At 41.4% G+C, this 12,697-nt stretch overlaps 1 protein-coding gene across 1 annotated transcript in view; it reads left to right on the forward strand.

Annotated features, from left to right (window-relative positions):
* The window catches only part of LOC104493435 (propionyl-CoA carboxylase alpha chain, mitochondrial-like), a gene marked incomplete at its 5' end in the record, with an annotated part of 139,823 nt that overhangs the window by 60,614 nt on the left and 66,512 nt on the right, over window positions 1–12,697 (forward strand). The window contains 2 exon segments of the mRNA XM_010136112.1: window positions 2,774–2,780; window positions 6,907–7,005. Coding sequence (XP_010134414.1) covers window positions 2,774–2,780; window positions 6,907–7,005 — 106 coding nt within the window.

The raw sequence follows: 12,697 nt of genomic DNA on the forward strand, positions 1-12,697 counted from the left end.
GGCATGCTGCTGACTCATTCATGTCCACCTGACACATCTGCCCACATGTCCAAATTCTTCTCCACAGAGCTGGTCCTTATCCAGTCAGGTCCCAGCCTGTGTGATTGCAATTCCTGCTTGGGGACAGGGAGGCACTACAGAGGGATATGGACAGGCTGGATCAATGGGCTGAGGCCGGCGGTATGAGGTTCAGCAAGGCCAAGTGCCAGGTCCTGCACTTGGGCCACAACAACCCCCTGCAATGCTACAGGTTTGGGGAAGAGAGTCTGGAAAGCTGCCAGCAGAAAAAGACCTGGAAGTGTGGTTGACAGCCAGCTGAATAGGAGCCAGCAGTGTGCCCAGGTGGCCAAGAAGGCCAACAGCATCCTGGCTTTTATCAGTGGTGGTAATGCTGCATCTCAAGTACTGTGTTCAGTTTTGGGCCCCTCGCTCCAAGAAGGAGATTGAGGTGCTGGAACATGTCCAAAGAAGGGCAACTAAGCTAGTGAATGGTCTAGAGCACAAGTCACATGAATAGCAGCTGTTGTTCAGTCTGGAAAAGAGGAGACTGGGGGGAGACCTTATCACTCTCTACAACTACCTGAAAGGTAGTTGGATGGTTGTATCTAGAGGGTGATGGTCAATATTTTGATGTCCAGATGGTGATTAGTGACAAGTACTGTCCCTCAGAGGTCCGTACTGGGACCAGTGCTGTTTAATATCTTCATCAATTACATAGCAGGATCGACTGCGCCCTCAGCAAGTTTGCAGGTGACACTGAGCTGAGTGGTGCAGTTGACAGACCCTGAGGGTCAGGATGCCATCCAGAGGGACTTGGACAAGCTGGAGAACTGGGCCCATGTGAACTTCATGAGGTTCAACGAGGCCAAGTGCAAGATCCTGCACCTGGGTTGGGGCAATCCTCGGTATACAGGCAGGGCGATGATGCAGTTGAGAGCAGCCCTGCAGAGGACTTGGCAGTACTGGTGGATGAAAGGCTAGACATGAGTGACAGTGTTTGCTCACAGTCCAGAGGGCCTACTGTATCCTGGGCTGCCTCAAAAGAAGAGTGGCCAGCAGGTAGAGGGAGGCTGGGCCCATGTGAACTTCATGAGGTTCAACGAGGCCAAGTGCAAGATCCTGCACCTGGGTTGGGGCAATCCTCGGTATACAGGCAGGGCGATGATGCAGTTGAGAGCAGCCCTGCAGAGGACTTGGCAGTACTGGTGGATGAAAGGCTAGACATGAGTGACAGTGTTTGCTCACAGTCCAGAGGGCCTACTGTATCCTGGGCTGCCTCAAAAGAAGAGTGGCCAGCAGGTAGAGGGAGGTGATCCTGATGCTCTGCTCTGGTGAGACCTCATCTGGAGTACTGCACCCAGCCCTGGAGCACTGAGCACAAGAGGGAGGCCTTATTGCGGTTTTCCAGTACCTAAAGGAGCCTGTAAGAAAGATGGGAACAGTATTTTTAGCAACGCCTGTTGTGATAGGACAAGGTGTAATGGTTTTAAACTAAAAGAGGGGAGATTTAGACTAGATATAAGAAGAAATTTTTTACAATGAGGGTGGTGAAACACTGGCACAGGTTGCCCAGAGATATGGTAGAAGCCCCATCCCTGGAAACATTCAAGGTCAGGCTAGGTAGGTCTCCAGGCAACCTGATCTAGTTGAAGATGTCTCTGCTCACTGCATGGGTGTTGGACTAGATGACCTTTGAAAGTCCCTTTTAACTGAAAGCATTCTATGATTGTAATGGGCTGTTCCTTTCCACATGCTGGGCATAACAATTAGCCTTGAGTTTCACAAAGTTTCCATTAGTAATCAGAGCCGGGGACATTGGCAAAAACAGTCCAAAGAACAGGAGAAAAAGCATATAGAAGGAGGGGCTTAATCTTTATTGGTTTCTTTACATTTGTGAATGATAACATGTGAAATACTATTTGGTTGATACTCCTTCCTAATGTGGCAGATATGACTCCCTTTTTACTCAGGGTACTTACAGACAATGTGGAGGAGTTGAAGAAATTGTATTGGAAGGCCCGATAATTGCCATCTCTGCAATGACAAGTGCTTACAGCCTCCAAGTGGCTGGTAGCTTTCACGATAAGGAAGCGTGTTGTGGTTATTAGCTTTGCTAATATACAGAGGTATAGTGTTTGAGCTCTCCTGCTACCTGGGAAAGATGTTTTTTTTATGTTGAAGACTAGCAAAATATTTTACATAACGCCTGGAGTTTCATGTGTCATGCTTCTAAAGGAAGCCTTGGACTCCTCAGCCCCGTAAAGACTTTGCTCACATTCCTAAGGATACATGGGACTGCAAAAGGCAAGGGACAATAGCTTTGTCACAGAACAGTGCCTTTTCCATGTGGTTCTCCATTAGCTGGACAGTAAATTAGGTGAGAATTTCAGTAATTTTGTGAAAACCGGGAACCAAAAGCTGCGTCGTCCAACTCAGTTTGGCTTAGTCTGAGATCACGGCAGTTTGTTACTAATACTGCTGGACCTTCTGTTGCTGTACTGTGCTGTGAGTCCTCTGCCCACCCTTCTTCTGCACAAGAAGCAATACCTATCCCTTACCTGACTCATAAAAATGGAAAGAATCTCCTTGCCTTTTTGACATAGGTAGTGGTGTTTGGCAGTAATGGAAGTGACAAGACTTCTGCCTGAGGCAATTATTTTTCCTGGAGAAGAGAGCAGCTTTACTTGGTGTAGGCTTGAGTAAAGTCCTCAAACATCTATGCTGTCTCACGTTTACAACAGTGGTGCTTGCTGCCTTTGTTCCTTCCTTGCAGGATGATTGTAAGGTCTCAGTTTGTAGAGTCCTTGCTGCCCACTGGATGTGCCTTAGATTTATAGCTAAATTAGTGTCAGTTGAAGGGATTGGAGTCTATGACACTGAATATTCATAAATTGTCTGTGAATAGTAATGTCTGTTTTCCTGAAAGGTAACATCTTCAATGGGCGCCTGTCTGGTTCAGAGAAAGATTTCAGCAAGGCAGGACTGCAGAGGATGACTTTTCATTTGGTTGATCTGTTTGACTAGGGAGTGCCATCACTTCTGCTGCAGCAAGAGGCAGAATTAAGGGGTGTAAGGAATCAGGTAGGGGTGGCTTGAGTCCTGATTAGGGCCAAGACTCTCTAGGCCAGGAGTTAAACCAAAAGCATCAAGTTAAGTTAAACACCATGCTTGAGGCAAAATTGGAACTATGGAATTAAGTCAGCAGACTTAAGTTAGTCGGACTCAGCGCTGGCATGAGGAGCTTCAGGCATAATGTTTTGAAGCATCAGGTGGGGAACAAATGCTTGAGCTGCCCTCCAGTCTCCTGGAAAACCACCTTCATTTCCAGGAGAAAAGAAGTGACATGTGCCAGATGTATGCGAGACTCTGCATTAGTAAATTAACAGGGCTATAACACTCAGGCTTGTGCTGCCTCCTTTAATTGCCTGACATGCGTATAGAATGCCAAATTATGTTCTCTAAAGGAAACTGAATGCAGATTATGCTTTGCAGCTCTCTGGTTAGCTGGTACCTATCATGCTGAACATCAGGAACTCAGTCCACAAGAGATGAAGGGGCTGCCACTTGTGTAGTTCAGGTGCATGCCAGCAAAAGTCTGCAAAGTTGTGACAGTAGAGTAAGCTATTGACCTTTTTCTAGCATTGTGCCTTGGGCTTGTCATTCTTCTTTCTGAGACCTCATTTACAGTAGCTTTAAATTGGAAATAATTGTAAAGAAGAACCACAGTTGCTTTTATCTTCTATGCCCTTACACAGGGACAAACCAGCTTAATAAAAAAAAAAAATACACCTGCACCACACCACGTTGATAGTAGTGTATAGTAGCAGTTAGTAGTTGATAGTGTAGCAGTGGTTCAACCAACCATAGTGACTGTAGAGGAATTCCCTCACGCAACACCATGCGTGCGTCACGCATTCACACACGTGCATACCCTCGGGACTGAGTGGTTGAGGGTAAAGCTAGACTATGTAGCTGTGGTGTAAAGCACAGTGTGTCCCGTTGCACGAGTGGTTTGACTGGGATCTCCTCCCTGTGTTTCAAGTGTTAGTATCCACTGAGTGATGATTCAGCCCTGTCTCTCTTATGAGCACAGAAAGAGAGTAAAACAGGAAATAGTAAATATAACTCTTCATTAAGCATCCTTTCACCCCTGCAAGACTAAACCACAAAGGTTCTATTATCACATCCATTGCTAGAGGAGGAATGAAAGCAAATGCAAGCTTCTGACAAGTTCTTTGAGCATCCTGTCTGTTCCCCTACCTCCATCAACTAACCTTGCTAGTCTGTTGGCTGCTCAGCTACAGAGGGAAGATTTGTTCTATTAGGTAAAGCATTGGGTTGATTTCAACCCCCACCTGGTTTGTTGTTTTGGGGAGTCTGTACCCCTCCCCTGCTTTCACTTCGTTTGGAGTGAAAATAGCATGCTCACAAAACGGTAAATTTCTTACTCTTGGCTCTGTCATCCTACCTACTGGAGCAGAGATAGCTAACTTCCTTGTGATCCTCTTGGCTTCACATCATCTTCCCCAGTTGCACATATTGTGGTGAGCCCCAGGTGAAAGCAGCTAAGAGCATGTAGCTCTGTTCTGTGAGAAGACTGCTGCGGTTCACCGAGGTGTGCATTAGTTCAAATAACAGCCTGCCCCAGACCCCTTATTCTTTCTTGAACAGGGAAAACAAAGCAGAGGCAATATATGTTGTCTGTGTTTTTTCTACTGCTCGTAAACAGCCACAGTGTTCCTAGAGTGTCGTGGTTTGTTTACACCTACCATGTGATTGCTTGTGTCTGTTCTTTCAGGGTGGCTTCCACCATAAATTTTTTGATACAAATGTAATCTGGAGTCTGACTACACTTGTATGGACCCTTGTGAGGGATTTTGAACAGGTCATTTACCTCTGTGACACACTTGGTTTACTTTTCCTTTGTTCATCTGTACAGTGACAAAAGAGCTAATGATTAAATTGAGTTTGTGCTGGAGGTATTGACTTGCATCATGCCACTGGAACACCTTTCGCTAGGACTATAGATGTTGACTATAGATTTTCTGTAAGGCTGCGTGTAAATCCCACAGTGCAAGTGTGGTGTACAGCTGAAGTTTCTCTTGGCGGCCAGTGGCCTGGTATGTTTTCACGTCCCCTTCCTCCCTAGAGAAACATAGTAAATGATGTTTTCAGACACAGGCTCGGGTGCTGGCAGTCTTTCTTTGGTTCTAGCGACAGTAATAGACAGCTTTTTAAATAACTGCCCTACCCAAGTTCAACTGGCAATCAAAGAGGGTTGAGACAGAGCAGGGGATTTGCTTTTCTTCATTTGGAAATTCTTTTTCAGATGTTTCTCCTGTTCTCAATAAAGTCAGTATTTGCTGATTCAGGTTTGCTGAGAGCGGACTAGGTTCGCCGGCTTGTTCCAGCTGCTTTGCAGTGCTCTGGCAATGCAAACCAGCTGCAAGTCTGGTTTAACTCAAGCCAGGTTTATGGCTGGTTTGCATCACTGGAGCAGTGTAAAGTACCTGAAGCATGCCAGCTCATCTGGCCTGTTGGTGAACCGTTATAAATTACTTGTTTTGCTTTGTGTTCTTTACATGTAACTTTATTTATAGTTAAAGCCTGTAGAAATTGAGTAGATTCTATCACTAAAAGACAGATTTTGTGTTCTAAACTGAAGTCTATAAAAGCAGAGGTTTTTAAAGCCAAAGCTTTATCCTCTTAACTGAAATAAAATTATCAAATTACACATAGCTTCTCTGCACTTCTGTTACGGATTTCTTTTAAGTTACACTAAGATTACAGTTGCCTGTTCTTATTATAAGATGAAATAACAATTACTCTGAGTTCTAAAAGTGTAAGATGGACTCGTCTTTTATTCTAAATGCAGTAATTTTCCTCTAGCTTACTGGGAATGTGTGCGATATTTGTGTGATTATCCGTATTGCCTGATATTTACTGATTGAAAATTTTTTTTTAAGATTTGAAAGAGGAAGGAATACAGCCAACCATGAGTTTTCATCTGTTTATAGTGAAATATATAACTAAAGCCGTATTTACTTACCTTGGAGAGCATGATGAGTGTTCAAAATGTGCCACAAATATTAATCATTAATTATATTAGTCTTTTTTTCTTTTCATAATCCAGCTCTTTCTTATGAGGCTCTTACCATGTTGAATGCATCGTGTGGTTTTTTTTTTAAACAGTATTATACAATAGAAGAATGACAGAAGTGTCATTATAGCCACTCTGATCTACACTTCCTTCAGAAGGCAGGGGTTTTGCTTTTCATCTGTAAATATTTTTGTATAAAGATTATGGGGTGATTTAAAAAAAATTCTTTCTGGATAAACATATTGGGATTCAAGTTAGAAGTTGTATTCCTCTAATCAGCTGTCTGTTAGAAGAAAACATGACAGAATTTGCGAAGTTTTTCTAGAGTTTGAGGCAAAACACTGAAGAATTAATTACTGCCTCATATTAATTAAGATAACAATGCAAAACCCTTCATTAGAAGCATAGGAAAAGTTCTTCCTTGGTCCTTGGAGAGAATATTATATGCAAGCCCTGTTGTGTGGGTTGCAAGGTGTCACTGGAATTTATATGCATTACTTGTCTAATTGCAGTAAATGTAGCATGTCCAGATAGGTTTAAAAGTTGGATGGCTGTTTGTTACTTGCTGGAAATCACTTGAAACCTTGCTGCTCAGAGGCAGCTGTTCACAGGTCCTTCACCTCTCCCCAGAGAGAGCCGGAAGACTCTGTTGTTGGACCCTGTCTTTTATGGCAGAAGCAGTAAACATGACAGGTTGTTTGGGAGCCATCTGTTTTAAAATGGTTGCTGCTTTGTATGCAGTAATGAACTTGAGATCAGTATTCTGTCTGTCTTCATAGTAACAGCCTTGTTTGGTGTCACAACAGGTGGAAGTTGATGGGAATAAACTAAACGTGACCAGCGAGTGGAACCTGGCTTCACCCTTATTGTCTGTCACCATTGATGGCACTCAGAGGACTATACAGGTAAACTCACCTGCGCTTCGTTTGTAGAGCTGAGATAACCAGAGGCCTTTGGGTTACAAATAGTACTGATATGTGTGGTCTAAACTTGCTGCATCATAAAAATTATGTGATGTTGTGCAAATAGCATAAACTTTCTGCTTTGAATATATCCAGAGCTTCAGTGGAGTGAACTTACCTCAAAGTTACTTCTCTGGGGTTTTTAATATCTTTCTTTTAAAGAGGAGTTGTTTATTTTAGACAGAAATTTACCCCAGTTTCCGCGATCTCTTTACTTAATGGTTGTGAGGAGATGTAGTTTCTTCATCACTTAAGAAATAAAGAATGAATTACCGTAAAAAAAAAAACAAAAAACCAACACCCCCCAAAAAAGGCAACAACAAGAATCCCCATGTGGGTAAAATTATTCTCTTCCCTGTGTTTGCATCACATGAGTTTTCTACTTCTGAGCCTTTGCAGTTTGAAAGTCACAGGACAGTGCGTCTCCTATGTAACATTTTTAAAATATGCTTTTATGAAATATTAGTTCCATGATGTAAGAAGAAAAATGTAGAAAACATTATAAACTTGTGTGGCTGTAAGAAAAGAGGACTAAAAAGATTAACGTAGTTGTATATTCTTTACTTTTGACCACTAATGGGTTTGGAACCAACTTCAAACAAAAGGGTGTGCCTTTAACTGTCTTGTAAATTTTTTAGAGGTAATGCCAGTCAGGATTTAGTTATTTGTTGTCAAAATTGTTTTTTATAAATCCTGGTAATAGTGAAAGGAGGAAAAAAAAAAAACCAAACAAAAAACTTCTGGAATTATAGAAAGTTTTTTTTCTACATACAACCTTATCTATTTCCTATAGATTTATCAGTGATTCAGTGATTTCTGATAATTTACAGTGAAATGTGTGAATTTATTTTTTCATTTTCACCTCTGGTAAATTACCCAACTTGAAATATTATTTTTGCTTTGACTGAATTTAAAAGACTGCAACTTGAAAAAAAAATACTGTATCTTTCAAGGTTAGTATTGACTGAGAGTGAAATTTTCATTATGTGCCCAAGTAAATTCTGGACTTAAGTTTTGTAGGTTTCTTGGAAGGTTAATGCCAGCTTCAGGGCGTGTGTATATCTAAAACAATTTTCTATTTTAAAGTGTATTTTTGTATTTTAATACTGGTCCATTTTAGTATTATTTTATAAAGTTCTTAATTTTGAATAGGAAGCAATATCGATGCGTGAATATATAAAATTTGGAGAGAGAAAAGCATTATATTTAGAATGGATAACTGTATTCAGAAGGCCTCATTGCAAACTATGTAGTAACTGTATGACTGAATACGGATCTCAGAGTATAACTAACAGCAGAAGACCAGTTAAATAAAAGTGTAATATTTGAACTGGCTTTAAAATTAATGATTGTGAGATCTGAACGCGCTTTCTTCTGGGAGCTGAGCCAGCAACAGTGTTACTTGCACTCCCTGCGTGTGACCAAATAGTATGGAATACTGCAGGGCTAGCCACAGCAACAAGCAATAAGCTGGCTGCGTGGTATCTATCCAGCAGAATGTGGAATAAGCATATATGATGTTTCTTTCTCAGATTTTATCTCTAAGTCTTCGCTTTTAGCAAAGAAACCCAGTAGCTTGAAAAGTTATTAATCTCTTGGTGTATATATGTAAATTTACAGGAACCTTAAACTTGACCTCTGATATCCACTCACTGGAATCTAAATTGGTTTTTTGGTTATGTATTTCTGTAGACTTGCCCCACTGCAAGAACCAAATTAGACAAGTGTATTCGTGTAGGTCAATTTGTCTCCAAAAGCAATTGACCTCTGAGTCTTGAAGTATCTTCTTTCAGCAAGACTTAGCCCTAGAGCCATTTAAGCAACAAACATGGATGAATCAAATAATTCCAGCTGTGCTTTATTAATTTTCAGCCAATCTAATTCTCTTCATAGTTGGTTTCATTCTTCTAAATTTGCTCAACCAAATACAGTCTTTGTGAACTTTGTATTTCTTTGAAGGTTTGATTGATGCACCTTTGGCTTGATCCTGCAGCCTGGCCCCAATTCAGCAAACCACTTAAGCACAGAAGCAGGAAATAAATAATTTTAAAATGTTTTGGTTGAAAATGTATTTATGTAAATTATAGTCCAGAAATTCAAATTGTTGCATATCTGTGGCACATCTAAAAATAAGTAATTAAGCATACTCCTGTATTCCCACTCCTCTGCTGAAGGCTTGGTGTGTATTAGAGCAAAGCAGGGCACCAACTCTGCCACAGAGTTAAGAAGGCCTAGGAGTTTTAAAACCAGACTTTCTAAGACTATTTCTAGAGTATTTCTAGAGTATGGGACCTGGGAATACATCTGAGCTGCTGAGCAGAGGTATATGCCCTGGCCACAGTCTGTCTAGGGCATATCAGGGCACAACTAGGATGTGTGGCAGCCCCCTCCCTCCCGCTTTTGTTTCCTTTGCGAGGAAGCCCATCTGTGTGCAGCAGATGGGCGCTGCGGAGTGCCTGGCCAGGTCCCCAGATGATAGAGGGACCAGAACCCTGAGGTACACTGCAGGTCCGTTTGGCTGCAGCGTAAGGGCTCTGAAATCTTTGTGCTGCTTTGGATTACCGTGAAGTCCATAGGATGCTGTACAAAGTGATGAAAACTTGGGATCATTGAGCATGAGATTTCTGAGATGCAGTCTCCAGGGATGAGGGTGTTGGCAGACTCTGTAGCACTTTTTGTAGTACACAGATTCTGTCATGGTGGTTTTGTTGTCCTCTTATTTGGGGAGGCTGAATTTAATGCATTGCAATGCGTAGGATTTTGTTCACCAAGCAAATGAAATTTTTGTGTGCAGAAATAGTCTGCCAGAATGGTTTTCCCTACCTGTTTCCAAAGATGTTAGTGGCTCAGAATCTGACTTACACCTAGCTATTGTGAGTTCAAACCCTGCCTTTGCTGAAAATCAGAGAAGGAACTATAGGCATGCGGTTCAATTATGTCTATCTGAGGATTCAGATTTGAAGGGATTGGCTGTTATTTAAATGAAAATACTGATTTAAAATACATTTATATATAAACCGTGATATGAATATGCTATAGCCTTTCAGACCATATTTAGAGTAAAAATAAATAAATGAGGTGCTTAATGATTCCTGTGAAGAGTGAGTGGAAAAGAAGGTAGCTTGAGTTGTGGAAGAAAACCGTAGAACTCCAGTGGAAACTGGAAGGGACAATGTTGGTTCAGAATAGTATCCTGGAAAGCAACAACAGCTGGAAGAAAGGCACTACTCCTTAGTGCTGTTAAATGATCCGCTTTTGAGGATCCCATCATAAAACACTCAGCCCATCCTTATACACCATTTACTTGCTAACAGTGCCCTACAGCAAAAGGATTCTGAGCCAGAATAAATTATTTGTCACCATCTTTTGCCAACATTTTTATCCCTCTTTGTACCATGCGCATGTACCATGTACCCAGCCTTTGCACTGGCATATTGTTGGCCCACACTGGTTTCAGTAATGGAGTTACTAGACAGGAACATGATCCTCTAAAGCTGAAATCATCAGTCTCAAGCTTCAGGTGAATGAAAAAGGTGAAGATTTGTCAGTGGGGTTTTTGCTACTTACAGTGTTATGGGGAATTCAGTGATGGCATCACTGAATTATTTTTTCATTTTATATTTTGCATCAACAGTTACAGCAGGAGAAGTATATTTTACATCCTGGGATATGACAAATTTAAGTGCTTCTCTGATACAGTGTTTCTTTTGATTATTATTTTTGTCTATAATAACACAAAAAATGAAAATGGTGTAGGTTATGAAGCCTTTGTTCCTGGGAAATGTCTGACATTATGGGAAATGTCTGACAGGAGAAGAAAGCCTGTGCCCAAGTATTTGTTTCCTTGAACTCTGTGGAGACTTTTTTCAATATATATGTAATTTTTTTTTAGAAAAAATTACTTTTTTTTACTCTTTTGAGATCTCAGATGTAATCTGTGATAATGATATATTATATAGGTTTCAGGTCTAAAGTACTATTACATCAGCACACTCATTTTCTTAGACCCTGAAAATGACTTTGGGAAGCTTTCGTAATCAGTGTACATGAAGAATGCTCAACAGTCAGTTGTTTAGTGCTGTGCAATTACTGTACACGCTCCGCTGTTGTCATTTACCCGTGTTTTCAGAATTATTTTTGCTGGGTTGTCTCTGGAAGAAGGACACATAATGATTTGCAAACAGGGGCAGGCAGCTGGATATACTCTGCTGGGTAAAGAAAAGCCAGAGTGTGAGCCCCAGGATTCCTGATGGCCTGGGTTGATTAATTGGTAGCTGGCTCCCTGGCTTTGTTTCAGCCTGTTCCAGTTATGGCTGGCCTAGACAAATCTGGTACAGATCTGTGCTGTGCTGTATAGACCGAAGCAGTGGGACTGAGATAGTCCTTGCCATTTAGCTTTGGGACCAGGCATCACTTCATGGCCCTCCTTTATTTAGCAGTATAGAAACACAGTCTGCCTGTGTTTTCCTGTTTCCTCATCCAGCCACAGTCATCTGAGAAAACGGAGCTCAGCCTTGAAAGTCCGAAGATGGTCAATGGATGTGATGCAGAGAAACTGATCTTTATCCCTAACTTGGGACTCTCTTAGCAATTGAGACAAGTACAAAGCTCTCAAATATCCCAGGTAAAAAACAAATATAAAAGCCTAAGGCATACAGTGTAATTTGCCTTCCTGTGTTTCAGGCTATTGAAATTGGTTTTTTGCAAGTATTAGTACGTGTTGTTCAGGGCACTGCTACTGGTGTTACTTTCCCTGCAGTTGCACAACGAGGATGATAGATTTTGGCAAGTTGCTTATTAAAATCTTATCATTGCCTAATAATTGCTGTGGCAGTTTCCTGTGGCTTCATTTTAATTCCACCTAGTCCCTGTATTGGAAGAGACCATAAGCAGTTGATCCTTACCCACTGTGTCCATGCTGTTTGTATCCTCATCCTCACTCAGTTGCTTCTTTTTTCAGTGCTGCAGAGTCTTTCCTTGGAGAAAAACCTGTCTTTATGTCTGCGTTGCTCTCTGAATAACTTCCATTTCTGTTATCTCCTTTCTGAGCTTTGAGGACCACAGTTCACTCAGTGTTAAAAGCATGGGCAAAACCTAGACTTCTACCCAGACTTCACTGATTTGTTATCTGTTCTCATTACTAGTAATATTTCAAATATTTCCTTTGGCTTTTTTAACCAAAACCAAGCACGTAGCTGATGTCCTATTGAATTATCTCTTCGGGTTGTTAACGGCTGGGATGGACAAGGGAAAAAAGATCATCTCCTGGAGGTTTTGCCAGGAAACTTTGAAGCTATGCAGCATTCTAGAGCACAGCTATTGATGTCCTGGTGTCACCCTTGGGAAACAACATAGCTGTTCTCGTGCGTGGAGTTGGATGCTTCCCAAAGGAGCAGACACAGAAGCAGAGAATAGTCATAGAAGAAAGTCTGAAATTTTATCAGCATACATGATTCAACGCGTAACTCCTAGCTATACTTGGAAAGACCTGTGTGAACTGCTTTAGATAATTATTTAGATAATTCAACTTGTTGAGTTTGTAAAAGATTCTGTACAAGAAAATGAGTGATTGTAACACTTAGGTTTCATGGGTGATCTAAGGAAGGACTGAGGCTTTTATTTGCAAAGGTTGTAG

Source organism: Buceros rhinoceros, unplaced genomic scaffold, assembly GCF_000710305.1.
Source record: "Buceros rhinoceros silvestris isolate BGI_N320 unplaced genomic scaffold, ASM71030v1 scaffold2990, whole genome shotgun sequence".
Classification (NCBI taxonomy): domain Eukaryota; kingdom Metazoa; phylum Chordata; class Aves; order Bucerotiformes; family Bucerotidae; genus Buceros; species Buceros rhinoceros.